This window comes from Citrus clementina, unplaced genomic scaffold, assembly GCF_000493195.1.
Source record: "Citrus clementina cultivar Clemenules unplaced genomic scaffold, Citrus_clementina_v1.0 scaffold_3, whole genome shotgun sequence".
NCBI lineage: Eukaryota > Viridiplantae > Streptophyta > Magnoliopsida > Sapindales > Rutaceae > Citrus > Citrus x clementina.
This window is the reverse complement of record NW_006262339.1, coordinates 46,738,809-46,760,102: the sequence shown is the minus strand read 5'-3', so window position 1 is coordinate 46,760,102 and position 21,294 is coordinate 46,738,809. Positions and strand designations below refer to the sequence as shown.

The window sequence follows — 21,294 nt, the reverse complement described above, 5'->3', positions numbered from 1 at the left end:
CTCTTCTTTAACCACCCTATTAAAATAGAGTAAAAATAACATAATTTCGCACAAAACCTGACAAAGGTAACCTTAATCAAGCCTACTCCCAAATTCAGATTTAATGTTTCATCTTTTTCATCATTACAATTAAACATAATAAAAAAAAATTTGTTTACAAATAATAATGAAGAATAATATTATTTCTAGACCTATAGAGATTGATACCAAAAATACTGCCGGCTTGCTCCTCATCTCCGTTTTTGTGTTTTCTTCTTTTTATCAACCGTTTTGGAGCCCGATTCCACAACTGGTAATTATATATTTTATATTTTTCACATCAATAACACTTTTCAACAATGTTTATTATTTTTCAAACCTACTTTGTCAATGATTAAAATATTTGTATTTAGTATTGTTTTGCATTAACATGCAGCTGAGTAATACGGAGAAGAACGAAATATGATAAAACACACTGCCACCTTTATTTGCATATTATGGTAATTTCATTTTTTTTGTTTAAAAAGGAAAGATTATTTTATAAATCAATTTTTTTTTTCAAAGCCATATGTGTATATATATATATATAACTTTTGAAAGGAGGGAATTATAGGTATCCGTCAAAAAAGATTTTTTCACTTTATATTTTTTTAAGGAAAAGGAGAAAAAACAAATGTGATTCAAATGAACTAAAAAAAATAAAGAATGAATTTCTCTTATACTATAAAAGAGACATGCAATAAAAATAGTCTTATTTATAAAATTTTTATTGAAAATAAAAAAAAATTCAAAACTAGAAACATTTCAATTATTAAAAAAAAAAGAGAGAAATGTTATATTACTTAACTATTTTTTTATATAAAATAATTGTCGAATGGAAATGGTAGTTATATGAATAGCATACAGTGGATTTTTTTAAGGGGAAAATAAAAAATTAAAATATTGAAAAAGAGAACAGCCCGAACCCAAAATCTCGTCTTGCTGAAATCACCGCTCACACGAAACTCAAATTTCCCAAATACAAACCCTAACTGAAACCCTAAACTGAACGAATACGATCAATTTTTGAACCCAAAGCAATCCATGAAAGATAAAGTATAACGAAACCCAAAAATTTGGGGAAATTGGACATGGACGCCAAAGACATCCTGGGAATTCCGAAGACTCAGTTGCCAACAACACAAGAAAAGAAATCGCGCCCACAGAAAGAACCACAAAGAAAACCCGATGGCATTTCTCGCGAGGTAATTTATACTCTTCTCGTATAATCAATTATACGCAACGTACAGCCACGTGGTTGCTGATGTTGCTACTCTCCTAAATTTGGTGTTGATTGTAGGTTTATGCGCTTACTGGTGGTTTGGCACCGCTTATGCCATCAATTGACGTATCTCAGTTGAAGAAACGACCGCCTTCCGATGAGAAGGTTTATTTTCTTAGTATCAACTTTTTGCATTTTGGAATGGTCAATGATGTCTTGAATTGCTGCAATTTGTATAATCTAAAAGAATCGATCCCATGCATTCAGATTACTTGGCAGTGGCTTCCTTTCACGAATTCTGCACGAAAAGATAACTTGCAGCTCTACCATTGGGTAGGTTTCGGTAATTTTTGGAAGTGCTTTCATGAACTGGGTAAGCGGTCATTTTTAATGTAGGGTGTTGTTTATAACATTTTTTTTAAATTTTTTTGGTGTTTCGCATGCTTTTCAGGTCAGAGTTGTGAATGGTGTCCCACCTACGGGTGACTACTCTTTTGCCAAGTATAACAAGGTATTGCAATTTTCTCTCTTATTTGCTTTGTTTCTTTAATTTTATTTCTATGGCTGAATCTATTTATTTGTTTGGTATGTATGCAGTCCGTTGATGTTGTCAAATACACTGATGAGGAGTATGAGAAGTATTTAACTGATCCTGTAGGTATCAACTCAATATTGAATCTTGTTTATTATCAAAATCTATGACAACCAGTGCCTATAAGTTTGAAGAGGAAATGTCTATTGCTTTTCATTTTTTGATATCATGCCAATAATATTTGGTTAATTATTTTTTGTTCCATGTCTTTTTTAGATGTGGACCAAAGAGGAGACAGATCAATTGTTTGAGTTGTGTGAAAGGTTTGATCTCCGCTTCATTGTTATAGCTGACAGGTTTCCATCATCTCGGACTGTGGAGGAATTGAAGGATCGTTACTATGGTGGTAATTTATCTTTTTGTTGACTGTCATTGGTTGCTTGCTGTTTATATGGCTTTCCCCTTTTTATTTTTTATTTTATATCAAACTATAGTTTGATTGAATTCCAAATTTGTTCAGTGTATTGTAGACATTGTATGAACTCGTCTTCAGGGACTTTTCTGATTACTATTGATGATTATAATACCTTTTATTGTGCAGTATCCCGAGCTATTCTGATCGCTAGGGCTCCATCTCCTACCGATGTTTCAGGCCATCCTCTTGTTAAGGTGAATGTTACACTGTTATAATTTTGAGGTATTAAAATAAAGAAGAAAATAAATTTTTTTCTAGCTTGCAAATTATGTTTAGTCGGTTATTACTGATAATGTTTTTCAAAGTTTGCTATATAGTGTCATTATTAATTTGTACTTTTTCACATTTCCCAATGTAGGATCCCTACAATGTTTCACAGGAGGTAGAACGGAAGCGTGCACTGTCTATGGTACTCTCTCAGACAAAACATCAAGAGCGTAAAGATGCTGAGGTTTTTATTTTACTTGACAGTCTCTTTAGTAACTCAGTAACATCACTGTTTCTGGCAAAGATGTGAATTCAGACTGGTCAATAAGTTATCTGCAATTTATTTTCTCAGGTTTTGGCTGAAGCAAAAAGGATAACTGACTCACGGATGGCATCACGGGTAGGTGTTGGAAATGAATTGTTGTTAAGCTTCTTTCCTATAATGATTCACGTTTGCAACTGAATAGGCAGATTTGTATTATTCCAAGCAGAGATGAGAATCATATTCTTGGGGTGAAATTTTGACCAAAAAATCTAAGAAAAGTCAAATAAATTGTTTATAATTGGTGTTTTTCCCTTTTTTTTTTGGGTTTGTGATCATCATATTTTGATTGATTTCTAAACTGTTGTCATTCTGCCTATGGGAACATTTATGTTTAGTTTTTGTCTAAGGGTTGATCAATAGTTTTCTGCTTTTTCAGGCTGCTGAAGAGCCTGAGATGCCTGTTGCATCTCATGTGGGTTCAGAAAGTGCAGACAGGGCTGTTGTTCTGGGTGATACTGTATCACCTTCATCCAATATTCAGCTTCCCTCAGCAACAGTTGTACCTTCGACTTCAATAATTGCTGATAGTGCCTCTACTCTTGCTTCTCTGCGAATGGTATGCTGAACGATTGTTTCCTATTTATGTCCTGTCTCGCCCGCTCCACACTGTAACACCACCGCCAACACCCATCCCCAACACCCCCCCCCCCCCCCCTCCCTTCCTTCTTTCCAGCAGTTATAAATATGGTTAATGGAAGAACTAACTTTTAATTACTTGTTTTGTTTACCTTGTGGTTCTGTCATTTTCACATTGAAGGTTTGAATAGAGGTTATCACTAATTTCAGTGGCTGTTTGGAACCCTGTTTTTTTTTCGTTTGTGAAGTTTTATCTCCACTATCCCAGGCCTTGAATGACTTATCTAATGATTGAACATATTTGCAGCTTCGGGTTTATTTGAGGACTTATGCACTTGAGCAGATGGTGCAAGCTGCAAGCTCATCTGCTGGACTTCGAACCATCAAGCGGGTTGAGCAAGCCTTACAAGAGCTTGGGGTTTGTTCCTGCTTCCTGAACTGTGAATGTCATGCATATACTCATTTTTATTGTCACGTGATTTATCATTCAGTGATGTTATTTCTATAATTAGCAATGTAAGATAGTGTTATTCTACTACTTTCTAGTATTCTTCTCTGGAAAGTATGATATATGAAGAAGCTTTAGCCCTTAAGCTTCTTAACATTTTTCTCCTACTATGTATGGGCAATGATAGTTTTACGTTGAGATAAATTTCAGATTCTCATAAAAATTCGAAGCACATGCCTTTTGCCTGTATGCTTGTTTCAGATGAGAGATGGATTTTTTCTTTTTTCTTTTTGTTTTAAATAGTTACATTGGACCCCACCGCACCCCCAAGTTAAACGTATCCCCTTCTTCTTGAAACCTTGACCTCTTGGTTCCACTGCAAGAGTTCAACCAACTGAGCCATCCCTTGGGAATATAGGCATTATTAGATGGCCATATTAAGCATGTGCTTCACTAGAATGCAGGCATTTTACTTAAGGGTGTAACTATCATACTAAATTCTCATGAAGCAGATCTTGAACTTGATTGTAGATTTTTTTGTGACTTTGATTGTGAATATTGCTAGGTTCTCGTCAGGAAGTTCAAGATTTTATGATGAGCATGTCTAATTAAAATTGTGATAATTGGCCTTTGGTAATATTCCTTATGGTTAGTGATTTCAAATTTGCTGAATATGCTTCAAACATGGACAGTATTTTGTGAATATTCTGCATTGTTGAGTATAAGCTCATGTTACATCTTTTACAGGTCAATTTGAAACCAAAAGTTCCAACCAAAGCTGTTTGTGCGGAGCATCTTGAATTAAGAAAGGAAATTTTGACTTTGCTAAATCTTCAAAAGCAGGTACAGCATATCTAAGATTAATTTTCTAGATTAAGTTTTTGTAAAACAAACTGATCACAACATCTGTATATTCTAGTGGCGTTTGTTTTTTTATTTGAAGTTTGAATAGGTCTGAATGCATATATATGAACATGTTTGTTTTTCTTTTTTTAATATTTGATATAGTTTTTGGTTGTTTGATATTTTAAAAGAAAACATCTGAAATATGATAACCTCATAAATATTAATAATATTTATATTCATTTGTTAAATACATGACAAGTGATAAATAAATTGTTTGATTAGTTAAAAAATTTTAGAATGTGTACCTTAACAAAGCATTAAAAATAAAAAATATATTTAATACATATATTTTTCCTATTAATATATGATATTTTTAATGTTATTTTTAGTATATTATATGATTTTTTTTCTTGTTAATTATGTAAGCCAACCAAGAGTTCTTTAATCATTTGAATTAAAATTAATGTATTAAATAAAATTCAAAATTCATTATAAAAATAGTAATTGTAAATACAAAGAGATAGACCTATTATAAAATACACTCACAAAAAATCATATTATGTATAAAATTCTCATCCACAATTAAGAAAAAAAAAGAATGATAGTTAAATATGCACAAAACAAAGGAAAGGGATAAAAAAATAAATAATAAATGGATAATTTATATAATAGAAATAAATATATTTAATAGGGTTATTAATAAGATAGAATATTAAGGTTCCATTTAGATGTTTTGTCATTAAAGTTCCATTTAGATGTTTTGTCATTCAGATAAAAATCAAAATATTTAACTTTGTCCATTCAGACCTAAACATCTTATACTCAGATATAAGTTATTGAAAACAAACAAATTAAAAAATCTAAATGTTTGAAAATAATTAAAATTTGAACTTCAGAGAAAAAACAAACAACCCCTTTGTCTAGTTTCAATTTTATACTATCCTATTATCCTGGGAATGATGATTGATATTATATCTTTCATTTATAGTTGAGCTTATATTTCATCAAATACTTCTTTTTGTACGTATAAGTTTATGTTTGCTCTAGTGTCTTCATCAGTGTCAAGCAATACAAAAGTTTTTGTAGTTTCCTCCTGAGCCTGAAATCTTACACTACGGGGTGTTGGGAGACATTTGGTTGATGGTTACCATGTTGTGAGTCATGTCTGATACTTGAATGTAACTCGGGGGGTATTGTTTATGGTAATGCATCTCGCAAGTGCTGCTGTATTCAAATGACAGTCAGCATTATTAGCAACTAAATTGTCTTTCTTAATATGGTGATATTAACCAATTACTATCTCCATTTTGGTTCTTTGGGTTACACATAACAGGCAAATGTGTACCAACTTTGAATAAAAGACGCTAATGCCAGTTCTTAAGAGCTTGTTAGGAAATAATGACATGACGATGTTTCCCTTCGTGTATTGATCTTGACATGTGTAAACTTGCTTCATTTAGTTGCAATATAAGGAGGCAGAAGGTTCATCTTATCGTGATGGTTCATACATAGATATGCCAGGCACCCCGAAGGTTGGTCTTCTTATTTTTGATTTTTTTTTTTTTTAACAATGTCTTGTTTTTGTTATTTAGGCTTTTGTAATATAAGCTTTGCTGTCCTAATATTTGAAATTCTGAGTGATTTTGTAACGTTCACAGCGGTCACAACGTGCTGGAGATCAGGATCGGACATTTGTTCCTGAATCCATAAATTTTGGAGGTAAAATACTAATTGATCTCAATGTTTGGCTCTTTTCTTCAGTATATTCATTGTATGAGTCTATAAAATGTATAAGCTGTCTGTTATTGGTAAATTCAAAATTTCATTTGGATTTCAGGGGAAAGGGTTGGCAAGAGGGACCAGAAACGCAAGGTAATATTGTTGTTGTATATGGTTACGCTATCATGTATAATATTATTTCTACTTCTTTCCTCAAACTTCTTGTGGAATTAATATCTTCTTCCTTTAATATGTGAATCTGAAGGGACCTGGAAGGTTGTCAGAGGCTCCATCATCGCCTGCTCACAAAAGGCCAAGAAAGAAGGCCTCAGATTTATAAATTTTTGGAGGTGAATTGTTGTATAAAGTTCACTGTGCTTGAAGTTGGGAAGTATTGAGGTACACCAGAACAATTATGCTCTCCAATCAGTGGAGACTCTATCTATTAAAGGTCCCAAATGATGTTGTTGTTGGAGGCATGTTGGAAAATCCGAAAAGGTGATCAACAACATGATACACAAGTGATTGGTTAATGTTATGATAGGAAGATGATTATGTAGTTGTATTTATTCGAATCATATATTTTCATCATTCTTTTTTCTTTTTTCGAATTAGTTAAATTTGATTGTACTTTGTGTCTGAAAGGTGCAGTGCTACGTATTGTAGGCTTTTAGCAAAGACTCAAAATATCACGCAGGCAATGATACTAAGAGAAAAAGAAAAAGATGAGGAGAGAAACCACTTGAAGAAAAAGGATTAAAATAAAAAAAATAAAAATGGTGGAGAAAATCCTACCATGAGATAATTATCACATGACTATTTGAGTTTTAGATCTTATTTGAAATTGAGGTGTTGTAATTTTTAAACTACAATTGTTTTGAAAAAAATTATAATTATAAAATAAAAAGTTAATATGTAATAAATATAATTTTTAAATAATAAATTTAATAAAATTGTTAAAGATATAATAAATTTTTTATTATAGAAATAAAAAATTATATCAATATAATTTTAAGCTACAATAATTAATATTTATTAAATATTTTAATGCCAAAATTTCCCTAATTTCAATCCCAAGTGAGTAGGCTTGGCAAAATGCGGGTCCGATCCGAGTTTTGGTGTTGTTCGGGACCGCACCGGATGAGTGAAACACAAGACCGAACCCGGGTTAAAACCCGATTTTTTCGGGTGCAGGTCGGGCTCAAGCCAACACCCCCTGGGCCCGAGTTCGGATTTTTGATCTGGGTTTCTAAGCCTGCATGAGATAACTTCAATTTTTTCTTTCGTTTCTCTAACAATGCAAATTTTACAAAAAAATTGTCAAATAAACTTATTCAATCTCAAACTTTAAAAAAGAAAATAGTCAAATACAAATATATACCATATTAACAATGCAAATTTTACACAAATAATAAATAAAAATTATTTCAATCTACTTTCAAATACCTAAATTCATCCAATTTTTAATCTAAACTCATTCAATCTATATATAAAAAAAAAAATTTAACAACACAATAAATCTAAATAACATTCAATATATCATAAATTAATAATTATATATTTATATATATATATATTTTTAATTTATTAAGAAACCGAGTTTGGGTTCCGGGTTTTTGGTGTTGAGCCCGGACCCGAAAATATCCGAGGGTTGAGAATTTCAAACCCGAATCTGATTTTTTGTGTACCGGACCGGATTGCCCCGGGTCCGGTCCCGGCGGGCTTTTTTGACCCCCCACCGAAGTAAGGCTTTATTTTGGGGGCAACAGAATCTGCTTATGGGTTGAGACCGTTGAATGAAATTTTGCTACGTGTCCCACCTAAGACTTATTATAATAACTTTGTAGGCCCCCATGATAACAAACTTGTGCGGTCTAGATTTGATGATGGATGGTCCTTCGAAGGTCCAAAAACTGAAAATGCACTGCCAACTGAAACTACGGACGTTTCAGAAAAAATGAAGAAAGCAGATGACGTCCTTCTAACTTGGCAGTTGACAAAGAGAGGAGAAGAAGATGCACGCCGTCGCCCTTGTTGCCTTGAGCGGCTCTCGCTTTCTTGCCAGTCCCAGTCCCACTCTCTTTCTTCATACAAATGCAAATGCAAAAAGCAGAAATTATAGCTCTAGACCTTTTTGCAGATGCTGTCTAAGGAGGAAGCAGAACAGGCAAAGTCTCAGCAAAACTTGGCCATCCATTTCACTCGCACTGTTTAGTGCAGGCTTCTTTCTGGGTCCCGCTATTGATGGACTTCATTCTAGGGTTAATCTTGTGGTATACGAAAATGGGTCAATCAACGTTGGTCCACTTCACACAAACATCTGGGTACTGTTTTCCACAGTTCATCATTTAGCTCATGCTTTGTTGATATAGTTGAAGTTACTGAATATGCAGATTGTTTAAGTTTGTTTAATTTGTTGGCAGGTTCCTCCTCTGCTTGGATTGTTTTATTGCACTGTTGGGTTGCTGCAACTCTTCTTGGATGACACTGACAGTGACAGGGCCTCCTCGGAGTCGGAGGTTCCTGATGATGGGAGCCTTCAGAAGACAGTTTTTGCACTTATGTGAGTATAATTATTATTTTTTTCAATCATTTTTCGGGTTTCTAGTGACTAGTACCTTATCTACCTATTGACATAACATATCTAAGCCAACAACATAGACAATTTCTCTTTTCATTTCCAATATGTATCAACAAAGCTAATTACATTAACACTAATCATTCATATATTATATCACTGTTGATCTACTTATACATTCTTCTATAATGTAGAACACTCCTTCTATTCATAGAATTAAGTGCTGAACTGTATAAAGCTGGAGTTGGAGACAACATTGAGGCCTACATATTATTTGCAGTAGCAGAGCTTATATGGTTTTCCCTGGATAGGACTTGGCTCGGGTTTACCCTGGCATCTATTATAGGCCTAGTCTGTCCACTGGCTGAGATTCCCATAATGAAGTACGCATGCCTAATTTCGTAAAAGCTTATAAGAAAAGCAAATGATTCAAATCAATTTTAGGCTTTGACTGATCTGTCTCCGATTCTTTCTTTTCAGGCTTTTTCACCTTTGGTATTACCCAAAAGCAAACATTGAAATCCTTGGCCAGGTAATGTATTGCAATGCCATAGCAAAAAGCTAAATTGGTTAAAACTTTTTTTGATTCCAACTATAGATTTGTTTCCACATTGTACGCAGGGATTGGTCGCCTGGACAATCACTTGCTACTTTGTGTACACACCGTTTCTCATTAATTTATCACGCTGGCTGAGATCAATCGTAGTTGCTGCGGATTCAGAGGGCAAATCTACATAGGTGATGTGCTAAGAATTTGTCAAAAGTTTCAAACCAGAGTTTTCAAGAAGAGCAAGGGAAAGCCTTGGAAGCACAGATCATAGGCTTAAATGAACCATTCGGAATTCACAAACTTTATTTATATAACAATCTAGAAACAGATTTTCTGATATACATTGTTTTATCTATTACTACTTCAACCTAATTCACAGATGCTAGACATCTTTTTAACATTGGCATTAATTTGCGCCAATAAGGAGTCTGATTCCTATCTTCAATCCTTGGAAAGCCTTTCAAGTTGTGCTGTTATCTCAACATGATGAATTCTACCAAAAACCAAGTAAATAATAAGCCAAAAATAACAACTTTATCCAAACAACTCTTGCAGACAAGATAATTTAGAAATACATATTAGTTATTCAGCGAATGTTTTCAAGGTTCGACATTCTCAACCGGAGGAGTGAGACACCCTGAATACAAGAAGTATACGCATGTCAATAAATCAGCCACAAACCCAAAACTCATTGTAAACAAGTGATCTTGAACCTCATAAAATGTACAACAGATTGTTTTTACTTTTGAGTCTATGATACTAAGAGCAACCTAGTCAGTGAAGACAACATTCTCAATATCTGGGAACTTCTCTTTGATGGCTGCTCTAATGCCCGATGCAATGGAATCAGGCCCCACATACTTTACAATGCAATCCCCACTCTCAACAGATAACACTTCCACGCTTCCACCATAATTCTTAATGGCAGGTCTCAGTATATCAAGGTGACCATTTACTGCCTGCATTCACAAAACATGCAGAACGCTCAAGTCTCACAAAGGAACTGCAGTAGTGTAGTAATATCTTTTATCACTTATCAGACATAAAAGTAGAGCACTCACCTCAACTGTGGTCTCTCTTACTTCTTCATCATACACTTGGCGGATATCCTTGATTGCATCTCCAAATTTTTCCTTCAATACTCTCTCAATTCCCATCGACATGGTTGTTGTTGAGCTCGGGCAGCTGCCACATGCTCCTGTTGATCAATCTAACATCAGCAAAATCTCTGTTTGGATAATGATTAAAGACTTTATCTATTCATTCTGAAAATCCATCAAGTCCCTTTTTTCCACTCCTATCACCACTTTATAAAAAGCTGCAGCCCTCAAATTGTTATACAGAGAGTTTGAAATGGTGATCTCCGGAGACAATCAGCAGCTAGACAAGGTAATTCTATGCCCCTAATATGGTCCATCTATTGGTAAAAGAAACAGATTGTTTCTTCCTTTCCCTTGCCCATAAAAGAGCGACAGAAGTTAAATAAGATCTTTTAAATTCAGTGCACCAGCCTTTCAAGCTTTTACATTGATCGGACTGGTTTCCTTTGTACTTAAACTAACTCCCACTACACCAAATGCTTATCACAAATGTGGTGCCTCACCCCTTAGGGCTAGGTTTTGGGGTTGAGAGAGGACTCAGGCCGCCTAACATGCACAAGCAAGCTTCACAAAATCCACCATAATAACTTTGTTTCATAGAAATATACTACTAATCCACAAGATATTTCACTCAATTCCAACACCAAAAAAATAAGTTTTCTCTAATAACTCCAAAAAAAAAAATGAATGATTTTAGATGTCTTGAATTCTCGGTAGAATGCTAATAACAACTATATTCTTCATTCAATGCAAACGCAGAGGCAAACAAGTTCAAAAATTTCATGGAGTTTATTCACCTTGGAGCTTGACAGAGACGACGCCGTCTTCAACGGAAACAACGTCGATGTTTCCTCCATCGGCGATCAAATAAGGCCGCACGTCTTCGAGAACAAGGTCGACGTTTTTAGCCGTGAGGTCGAACTGGTGGGCGGAGTAGAGGCCAGGTGATGAGCCAGCGGGCGCGCTTGGGTTCGAAGCTCGTATCGCTGTTTCATGCGATCCGCTTTTTTGCAAGACTGAATTTTTTGGTTTAATTGATATGAATTGTAAGCGTTCATTGAACTTTGTTGGGAATTGGCTTTTTGAAGAGATCGTCGGCGTCTTTGATATTCTGGTGGCTGCTGTTAGGCTTAGACACGCCATTCTTTTGCGGCTTTTCTGATATTTTTTTTTCCCCAAAAAGGCTGTTTAAAAACAAATCTTGGACATATATTCTCTTAACATTCTTATTTATTTATTTATTTTATATGATACGTTTTTAAATTGTAGGATTGTTTCTTAAACCATATAATTTTATAATTCATTATAAATTAATTTATTTTTAAATTATAGAATTGTTTCTTAAACTGTATAATTTTATAATTTATTATAAATTAATTCATTTAAATTACACGAGTTAAGAGTGTGTTTATATTTTAAAAAATATGAACACATGAGAATAATTTTTTTTGTCATATAAAACTTAATGAAAACACTAAATAAAAAATATAAATTTTAATACATTATTTTTTTTAAAATGTATTCTCACTTTTCATATAGGATTATTTCTATGCCGGATTGTTTTTTTTTTTTTGTGGTCATTGTTTTGGGCCCACAGATTCGTGGGATATTTATTGTGCCCCTCAACTTAATTACTGATAGATACCTGGAAAACAATTAATCTCATTAATACACTAATAAATAACAATTAATCTCATTAACGGCAGTAAGTCACAATTGTTTTCCAAGGATTGAAGTGGTTAGCTTATCACACACATCATTAAAAATTTCAAAACACGTACAATTAGTTTTTAAATATTGTTTTGATTTTTCAGGATTCAGGTTTTAGAAAGCAGATTATACTTTTATCCACAACACCTCAAAAAATAATGGTCGTTAATTTACAGAAATTGAAAACCTGCATTGACTTTCAAAATTTAAGAATATATCATCATCACTGATTAAAAAATATAATTTATTTAAACAATCAAAATTATTGAATGAACAACTTAAAAAATTAAAATTCAATTCCCCAAAAAAAAAAAAAACCCTTCCATGTCCATCCCGCCAAAATCCGTATTAAGAAACCATTAAAAAAAGAAAAAGAAAAAGAAAAGAAAGTGTACATATCATCGATTATCGATTAAAGCTGTTAAAACTTTACCGGGTTTTGCCCGCTCAGTAAAAAGGAAACAAAAATTAAAATAAAAATAGAGCACGGAGAGAAAAACCCTAGGGTTTTCAGCAAGTTAAGGGACAAATCCAAAATGGTGTCCTCGGACACCGAATCTCAAATTCAATTCAGTAAAGGCACGGAAGTCGAAGTGACAAGTGATGAGGAGGGATTTCGAGGCGCATGGTACCTGGCCACTATTCTCGAGTCACCTCCCAAATCGGCTTCAAAGAAGCGCAAGAAAGCTCTGATTGAGTACAAGTACTTGGTCACTGAAGACGGGTCGGGTCCACTAACTGAGTACATAGACCCGGCTTATATTAGGCCTTTGCCACCTCAACAAGAGGGCGGTGAGGACGTTTTTGAGTTAAACGAAGTCGTCGAGGCCAATTATCGAGATGGGTGGTGGACTGGCACTGTGAGGAAGGTTTTGGATAACGGGAAATTTAGGGTTTGTTTTGATAACCCGCCTGACGTAATTGATTTTGAGGCCATAGATTTGAGAGTGCATTATCAATGGGTTAATGGCAAGTGGGTCCGACCCGAAAAGGAGGTTTGTAGCTGCTCTGGATTTGTTTTAGGCGTTCTTGAAAACCCAAAATTTTTTTAATGTTTTTTCAAGAAATAAATTCTTTGGTTTGTAAAATATGAGCTAAAGTAGTTGTCTTGATGGGTTTTATCGCGTAGGTTTTTGTGTTTTTCTAACTAGTTCTGGTGCATGCCGGTATTTTTACAAAATGTGAACCATATAGGGTTTTTTCCTTGTATTAGGAGGCAAAATCTCAGCTTACCAATGTTGTTTTGTACTTTTATTCGAGTTTGTGATTTTTCTGGTATGCATAGGTGTGAAAGCGGCATGGAGGTTGGGTGGAACCATTGCATGTTGCTTTGCATCTAAAGGAAAGAGCTTGATGCTCAAAACTCTGTTTCATTCTTGTGAGATGCTGGTGTCCAGCCTCCGTGCAAGAAATAATCACCATGGTTCACTTATTTTACCTTGTTGATTCTCTGTTTGCACTCATGCATAGTTTGATCTGTTTGGAGTCTATTAGTATTCATTGTATGCATATGTATTCCCAATTAATGGATATATTCCAAGTTAGTTGCAAAACAGAAAGATATTGTGATTCTTTCGTGGATGCTGAAATATGCTATTAGTGCATGAGCCCGGAGGTTTACCTGAATCCTTTGTTAGTTACTGCACTATCTAACTGTCACTTTGCGACATTTTCATGTTCGATATTTTTCTTTTGTAAAATTTTGCTACCATGCTATTTGCTATTAGTGCATGAGCCCAGAGGTTTACCTGAATCCTTTGTTAGTTACTGCACTATCTAACTGTCACTTTGCGACATTTTCATGTTCGATATTTTTCTTTTGTAAAATTTTGCTACCATGCTATTTTCTACTTTCACTTCCCCAAGCTGTAGTTGAATATGATCTGCCTATATTATTGGTAGCGTTATATTCAAACATGCTGCAGTTGACTTTGGTTCTGTAGTAGTGATATTCTTTTTTAATTTCATTTCTTAAAGCAATCAACAGGATCAATTTTTAGTCCTGGGACAGCAGTGGAAGTGAATCTTGATAACAAAGAAAGCTTACGTGATGTCTGGTTCCCTGCAATTGTCATTAAAGAAAATGTGGATGGCACTTTCTTTGTGAAGTATCAGAACTCAAAGAACAGTGAGGAGGCTGCAACAGTTAAAGTGACTCTGGATTCCCAACATATCCGACCTCCTCCTCCTCGTTACGTGGACAGAAATTACGAGTTGCTGGAAAAGGTTGATACATCTTATGGTTTTGGCTGGCGGGCTGGAGTAATTACTAAAGTTCTTGCCGGTCGAAGGTATAATGTATTTTTCAAGCATGGAAATGAGGATAAAGAACTTAGTCATTCAGAAATAAGACCACATGTGGAATGGACTGGCGGCAACTGGATTAGTAAATCCAAGGTATCATCTTTTCTTTAGTCGGGGTACTCTTGGGGTATTGCTTTTGTTGGAAATTCTTCACTAGTGCTTTTCTGTCCATTGTTTTTATTTTTCTGTTGTGAAGAGTGAATTACCTCTATTTGTCAAGCTGCCATTTCTTTTCCTCTTCATTGGAACTACTTTTGTTATTTTGAGTGTATCAGTGGATTGATCTTCTTTCAAGAGGAAGGAAATGATGCTCCACCCTTTGCTGTATACATGTGGAGTCGTGATCAGGTGCGTGTCATCACGCGCATTATTGTGCGTGACACGATTTCATTGGCTGGGCTATGGGGCGCCAGCCAATGATATCATGTCACATGGCCTGTCAGGCACAATAACGTGCGCGACGGCGTGCGCTCATATGCATGTGTCACATATTTTGTGTAAATTGTTGCGTTCTCTTTTAAGGGGTATGGACTTTCAAAGTTAGGTTGTATGCATCTATTCTAGTTTAAAGGTAGAAAGATTACTATCATGTGATTGGGTAGAATTAGTTGTAGTTTTAATGTTCAAATATTTGTTGAAGTTATTGTTTTGTGGATAAAAATCAATGGTGGAGCCACATAGAGACAAGTTAGTTTTTTAGAAAATGTTTTCTAAAATTCAACCAAAAATTTTAGTCCCCAATAAAATTTTTAATTTGTCCCCACCAACATTGGATAATATATAAAAATGTGGGTTTAAAATTACATTATCATCATTAAAATCACTTTGAATGAGTATGATAAATCCAAAATTCTTTTGAGAAAATTGAATTTGCCCCGCTGGGTTTGAATCCTAGCTATGCCACTGAATGGTGTCATTTTTCAGCATACTAAATTAACTGTAAATTGTTTAGCACAAGTGAATAAAAGGAAGACTAAGCTGTAAATTTATGAGATGCGAAACAATGAATGTTGAGAAACAGAGTGATCTAGTCATGCTTCTTATGGGTACTGATCACCTTCCTTGCTAACAATGCTTATACCAAGTGTCTGAATGTCTAGTCTGTTCCTTGTTAGTAGTTCTCTATCTATGTCTGTTGATATTCTTTTTGTCGCTCTAAGTTATTTGACCTGAAAGAAATTTAGAAATTGCTATGTCATTTAATGATGAATGGAATAATGCATTCATCTTAGAATTTTTTGGTATGCATGCTTAATGCTAAAGCTAGAAGAAGCATGAAATTATCTATTTATTGGTAACTTAAGTAATATGTTTGTTCATTCAGGAAATCTTGGTCACTTCTGATTATCAAGAACAGTTAGAGCATGCTCATAATGATTCCAACAACCCTGAGGTAGCTCAAAGACTTGAAAGTTCAGGCTCCGTGAAGGATAAAAGTGAAGAACAAACAGCTTGTTTGACAAACGTTAAGAATCAGATGGAGGACCAGTCAACTCCTATGCATGAAGATTCAGCTGCCTATGCCTTGTCTCCAAGCAAGAAGAAGATAAAGGTGACTAGCTCTAATGGTACTGCTGAGCGTTCACGTCCTATTAAGCAGTTGACTGAAGGAAATGCTGCCGATGCTCCAGCTTCTCATTTAAGGAAGACACAAAATGAAACTGCTAAGGAATCACATGTTGGTTTGGCCACCACAAAGACAGATAGAACTGGAACTAGATGCTCAAAGAAATCTGTTAGTGTTGAACAGCCTTCTGCTAAACCTGAGAGTCCTATCCTGGGAAAGAGAATTGTGAGTTAGTAATCTCTTTTGAAACCTTCAAACATTTTTATATTCATGACTGTATGTTACTTTGGCCTATATGCCCAATCTTTGGTCCGGAGAAACTTGTAAACAAGACACAACTGGTCCTGTGACCATATGTGGTCATCTTATGATTGGATCCATGAGTCAGACTGAAGGGTGAAGCTCTAAATAACTTATTCATGTTATGGAATAAGGTTTTTCTTTTTCGCTCTATTAGTCTTTGGGAGAGCTAATTGGTTCAACTGGTAAAATCTCTTGTGGTGGTACAGGAGGTGAGTTTCGAACCTTCCCACGTGGGTGGAAAGGGGATTGGTTATATGTATGTATACACACACACACACACACACACACACACACACACACAGTCCAATTCAAGCATGTCGAGCGAGAGGTTTAGGAATCAGCAATTACAAAACTGATCTGCCTAATTAATTCTGGGCTGTTAGAGCTCAAGTATTTGTTTCAAGTGTAAAGAAAATTTATTAATTCAGCTAGAGTATCTGTTGGACACCTTGACTTGGAGTATACAGGTTTGAAAGGGGCTGTTTTAAGTGGATACCTATGTTACTCTATGCCATGGCACAACGAGCATAATTTTCATATTTTACCTGTTGCTTTTGCTCACTCTTTTCCTTGCTCATGCAGAAGATTAAGCAACAGAAATTCGGAGTGGATTTTGAAACAGAGGACATTGTAAAAAGGAGGGGAAGACCAAGCAAATTACAAAATAAAAGCTCACCGACTTCAGTCGCTGGTACATGTGTTCATTTATATATTGCATTAATTGGGAAAAGTTTCTGTCAATTAACTGTCCATTTACGGTTTTCAGGTAAGGAGATGACTTCAACGTTAGCTGCTGCTGAACTTAATGAAAATGATGGTAAAAACAAAGAAGTCGAAGTGCCTGTCATCTTAGGATTAGAAGCCAAGGGGATAGAGGGCGCAATGGCTCAAAGTACTTACAAAATATCTGATGAAGTATCATTGAAACTAATTAAGGATCAGAAGAAGAATTTAAATGATTCAGGAGGAGACAGTCCTATGGTAAGCAATCTACTGACTAAATTTCCCACTTGTCTGAGAAAGAAAGAGGGGGCAAACTGCTAAGCAATAAATCAAAGAGTGGAGAACCACCAAGCTTTGTAGACAAGTTATTTAGTTTCTTGGAGGATCTTATTATGACCAATATGTATGATAGCTCCTAATATTTTGAATGATGCTTCATATCATTTAAAATAAGACCAGTCTTGAAATTGTTGACCCTGTTATTAAACTTATTACTTTTCCAGTGAGACAATTTTGATGTGTTTTATGTCGAGAGCTAAAGTGATTGGCATGTCAATCTTGTCATTTTTACCTTGAACAAACATCAGTAAACTGCAGATATTGATTTCATTCTCATAATTTTTCAGCAAAGCATTTTGCTAATGTGATGACTGAATGACCCGTAAGAAGAGATGAAGAAATACTATGCAGTGATTTATATAAAGAAAACCATTGGTTTGCCGACCTTTTTCATTTCTTATAAAATTGTTTAGTCATTTCCTAGCTGGGTAATGTAACCAGGTTGGCTCAGTTGAAACTTGCCATTGCTGTCAGTTTTGGCTAATGCTCCTTAGTAGGTCATTGTTTAGACATTGCATCAAAGATGAAGTTGGAGTTCTCTTTTAGTATCTACCTTCTATTTATTTTTGTTCCATAACGCAATTGTTCTGGTTTTGAAGTTTTTTCTTATGTGGTAAATAAGCAGGCCAAAGGTGGGGGAAGCAGCCAAAGAAGAAAGAGAGGAAGACCGCGCAAATTAGTAGTTTTAAGCCCAAGGGCTCCAGAGGATGGTATATGATAATTTTAAGCTATAACCATTGTTAGATAAATGTTTTAGTTGCTTTCTCTTAAGAGTGGGAACTTTGCATTATGTCTGCAGGTAAGGAGCACAAAGGGGAGGTAGGTGCTCTTCATGAAGTTGTTGTAAAAGATCATACAAATAAAGACGCTGATTTCCCTTCCATTAAAAGATTGGAGTCTACAGGTAAGGGCCTACCACCTGAAAATTATTTTCAAAATCTGAATTACTTAAAAGTGTAGGTTTGTGATTTATCCAGTGATAAACCAAATTATTGTTGGCAACATATTTGTGATTGTGTACGAGATAACATGGAACTGCTGAATGAAGCAGTTGGTGTACTACGAGCAAGTAAAGAAGTTTTCAGGTTCAATTACGAGAAAAATTGCACATAGGCAAAATTTAGGAGAAAAATTGCACATAGGCAAAATTTAGGTAGCTAGAGTGTCGACATGTCTTCTGTGTTAAAAAGTTTTAGTTGGTAAGCATAGAGCTGAAATCTATCCCCACTCCACCTAACCTCCTTACTACTTCATGTGAAGCCTAAGATCCCTTGAATGCTTTTAATATCTGCTGTCAAGAAACATAATTTCTTTTGTGATCCTTTGATAGCCTAGAAGTTGAAATCAAAATTCTTGGAATCTCTGTCTAGCCACTCAAGCCCAAAATGCATTTTAAGTCTGTGGTTTCCATTTCTATTACAATGTTAGCTCAAGAATTCAGTCAAGCATATTTATCTTTGTCTCATTGAGATCTTCACCTAGTAAAGGCATTTTATTTTTCTTCCCTCTTTTTAGTGCTGGAAACTTATATTCATCTAAACGGGCCTGAGTAAAAAGAATTCTGGGGAGGCATACGTTGCATTTTGAACATTGGTTATATCCTAAAGAATAATGATGCTGCAGTTTCTAATTTTGTCCAACAGCTCAATCAACACTTTTTTTTTTTTTAAGCTACCACCTCACATTAAACATACCCTTGGAATTAAACCCTTGACTTCTTGCTTCCACTACTGGAGGTCAAAACATCTGGCCTATCCTTTGGAGATAATCATCGCTGTACAAATGCATTGGTTTATTCTAGGGTTTGGATATATGCTTGAGATAGTCCAATTAATAGGGTAGTCTCTGGTTATATCCTGTCCCTTTTTTTTCCCCCACTTTGGTCTCCCTGTTTTGTGTGTGTGAATTTTGAGGAGCTGAAGCCTCTCTGTACTTGTAGTTCGTCAAGATGCTTTGGGAGCAAAAACAGCTGATATTTCAGAGGTTGATTGCACAACAAAAGAAATTGACATGGCCATTGCTGTAGCATCCAATAACATGGCTGATGATGATCAACCGCTCTCAACATGGATTGGAGGAATGCACTCTTCAAGTGTCGAAGAATTAAGTAAGCTACATGTACATATTAATTCACTCCTAGCTGTTATAATTTGCTTGACAAGTTTTGTTTGTTTTTCTCTCTAGGATTATCGTCTGGTAGGACTGTCAATGGATTGAACGAGGCAAAAGAAAAGCAAATTGACGTTATTATGAAATGTTCTGAAATTGATGCCAAAGGTAGTAGTGATGCAGTAGAGAATCCGGTTTTGCCTTTTGTGAAGAAGTCGCCAATTTGGACAACCATTGAATCTTTTGATGCTTTTCAAATAATGCCCCAAAAACCACATTTCCATCCTTTAAGTGAAACTAAAGAGGAGTACCGTGAAGGATCTGCTGTTGGCATTATGGTGACTTATGCTGGTTTGTTTGAGAAGATCACCATGATGCAATTTGATGATTCTAGAAGCGTATTTGATCGCACCTTGGAAAGTCTTCTGGACTTGGAAAGGCATGGGTTTGATGTTACGATGCTGCGAGGCCGTGTGAATGAATTACTCTCAATTAGAGATGGACAAGGGCGGCTTGTGGATGAATTGAAAGTTGCTGAAAAGGAGATGACAGAGCGTACCAAGGTGAAAAATGAGTTGGGCAAAGAAATCGAAGAGATTAAAAAGAAGATAAATGAGTTAGAGGAACAACTTGATTCAACAAAATTAAGGAAGCAGACACAGGAGAATGAGGTCGCTCGGTTGCAGTCAAATGTTGAAGATATTAAAAAACGGGTTCAGATGGGCCGGAATGATTTTGAAAAAGTAGCATCTGCATCTTGGAAAATCTCATGAAGTGCTTCAGTAATTTTTCTGGTTTAGATATTAAAAAACGCGTTCAGATGGGCCGGAATGTTTTTGAAAAAGTAGCATCTGCACCTTGGAAAATCTCTTGAAGTGCATCAGTTATTTTTCTGGTTTGCTTTCGTTTCTTGAAGCGTAGGTGATTATGAAATCTGTTAACTTCTGTGCATTCATAGGATTGTAATGACTGCTGATATTAGGAATGTTAAAAACTCTCAGCTTGTGTATCAGTATTCAGTTGCTTTGACACACTTATTGTACCTATCTCTCTCTCTCCCCCCCCCCCCCCCCCTCTTTTTAATTTTTATTTTAAATGTTATGCATGGCCAGCAAAGGATCTTTCTGGATCCGACGTCGTTTTTTTTCTTGTTAAACTTCCTTTCAATTATTTTAGCCCTTCCGTTCCGTTCATACGAGTTGTTTTGAATCCAGACTTATTACTGTTTTGAAAGCTACAAATTAATAACATTGTGTAAATGAGCGGGTGGAGCGGAGTCTCACTTCCCTTTAAAGTGGGCAGATTGATTGAGAGTCTCACTATGTATGTGGGGCTTTATTTGTTTTCGTATTTTTAGAGTGAGGTGTAAGATTCTCACTGCAAATATTCTTAACAAAGTTTACAAATTACGATTTTATTATATATAAAATGGACTAAATTTTTTATTCTAAATAATTAAAATAAAATTAATATTTTTTTAAAAATTACATCATTAAAAATATTATTAATAGTAATAATTTTATATAAATAAAATCAATAAGTCATTCTAACGAATATATTTTCTTATTTATTTTTTAATTAAAAGCTACAAATTCATTATATAAAGATAAAATTATAATTTGAAGTAATTTACTTCCAATCCA

The 21,294-nt window shown here is 35.0% G+C and overlaps 4 protein-coding genes across 7 annotated transcripts; 3 read left to right on the top strand and 1 right to left on the bottom strand.

Moving 5' to 3' along the window:
* Window positions 1-884: 884 nt before the first annotated feature.
* LOC18049949 (SWR1-complex protein 4) lies at window positions 885-7,012 on the top strand. Of its 3 annotated transcripts, none has more exons than XM_024187954.1 (16): window positions 885-1,223; window positions 1,319-1,405; window positions 1,508-1,573; window positions 1,692-1,751; window positions 1,838-1,894; window positions 2,049-2,175; window positions 2,374-2,441; window positions 2,606-2,698; window positions 2,807-2,854; window positions 3,156-3,335; window positions 3,663-3,773; window positions 4,551-4,646; window positions 6,110-6,181; window positions 6,308-6,368; window positions 6,487-6,521; window positions 6,634-7,012. In XM_024187954.1, exons 1-16 carry the CDS (start codon window positions 1,110-1,112, stop codon window positions 6,706-6,708), a joined length of 1,350 nt encoding a protein of 449 aa, XP_024043722.1. In that variant the 5' UTR covers window positions 885-1,109; the 3' UTR covers window positions 6,709-7,012. The 3 variants fall into 3 exon arrangements, with proteins under 3 accessions (XP_024043722.1, XP_006444556.1, XP_024043723.1); XM_006444493.2 differs by having other exon boundaries at window positions 2,049-2,178; XM_024187955.1 differs by lacking the exons at window positions 885-1,223; window positions 1,319-1,405 and having other exon boundaries at window positions 1,528-1,613; window positions 2,049-2,178.
* Window positions 7,013-8,259: 1,247 nt separating this feature from the next.
* LOC18049950 lies at window positions 8,260-9,690 on the top strand. Its single transcript, XM_006444488.2, has 5 exons — window positions 8,260-8,692; window positions 8,792-8,931; window positions 9,141-9,329; window positions 9,427-9,478; window positions 9,568-9,690. Exons 1-5 carry the CDS (start codon window positions 8,384-8,386, stop codon window positions 9,682-9,684), a joined length of 807 nt encoding a protein of 268 aa, XP_006444551.1. The 5' UTR covers window positions 8,260-8,383; the 3' UTR covers window positions 9,685-9,690.
* Window positions 9,691-9,764: 74 nt separating this feature from the next.
* On the bottom strand, window positions 9,765-11,802 carry LOC18049948 (nifU-like protein 1, chloroplastic). The gene is made up of 3 exons (XM_006444490.2): window positions 11,394-11,802; window positions 10,558-10,694; window positions 9,765-10,455 (listed from the first exon to the last, which is right to left on the bottom strand). The coding sequence occupies exons 1-3, from the start codon at window positions 11,737-11,739 to the stop codon at window positions 10,267-10,269; spliced, it is 672 nt and encodes a 223-aa protein (XP_006444553.1). The 5' UTR covers window positions 11,740-11,802; the 3' UTR covers window positions 9,765-10,266.
* An 884-nt stretch (window positions 11,803-12,686) lies between these two features.
* On the top strand, window positions 12,687-20,688 carry LOC18050135 (DUF724 domain-containing protein 1). 2 transcript variants are annotated; one of them, XM_006444486.2, is made up of 9 exons: window positions 12,687-13,301; window positions 14,284-14,703; window positions 15,935-16,402; window positions 17,063-17,171; window positions 17,247-17,461; window positions 18,168-18,252; window positions 18,342-18,446; window positions 19,482-19,649; window positions 19,727-20,688. In XM_006444486.2, exons 1-9 carry the CDS (start codon window positions 12,843-12,845, stop codon window positions 20,422-20,424), a joined length of 2,727 nt encoding a protein of 908 aa, XP_006444549.1. In that variant the 5' UTR covers window positions 12,687-12,842; the 3' UTR covers window positions 20,425-20,688. The 2 variants fall into 2 exon arrangements, with proteins under 2 accessions (XP_006444549.1, XP_024043741.1); XM_024187973.1 differs by having other exon boundaries at window positions 18,165-18,252.
* Window positions 20,689-21,294: the final 606 nt, after the last annotated feature.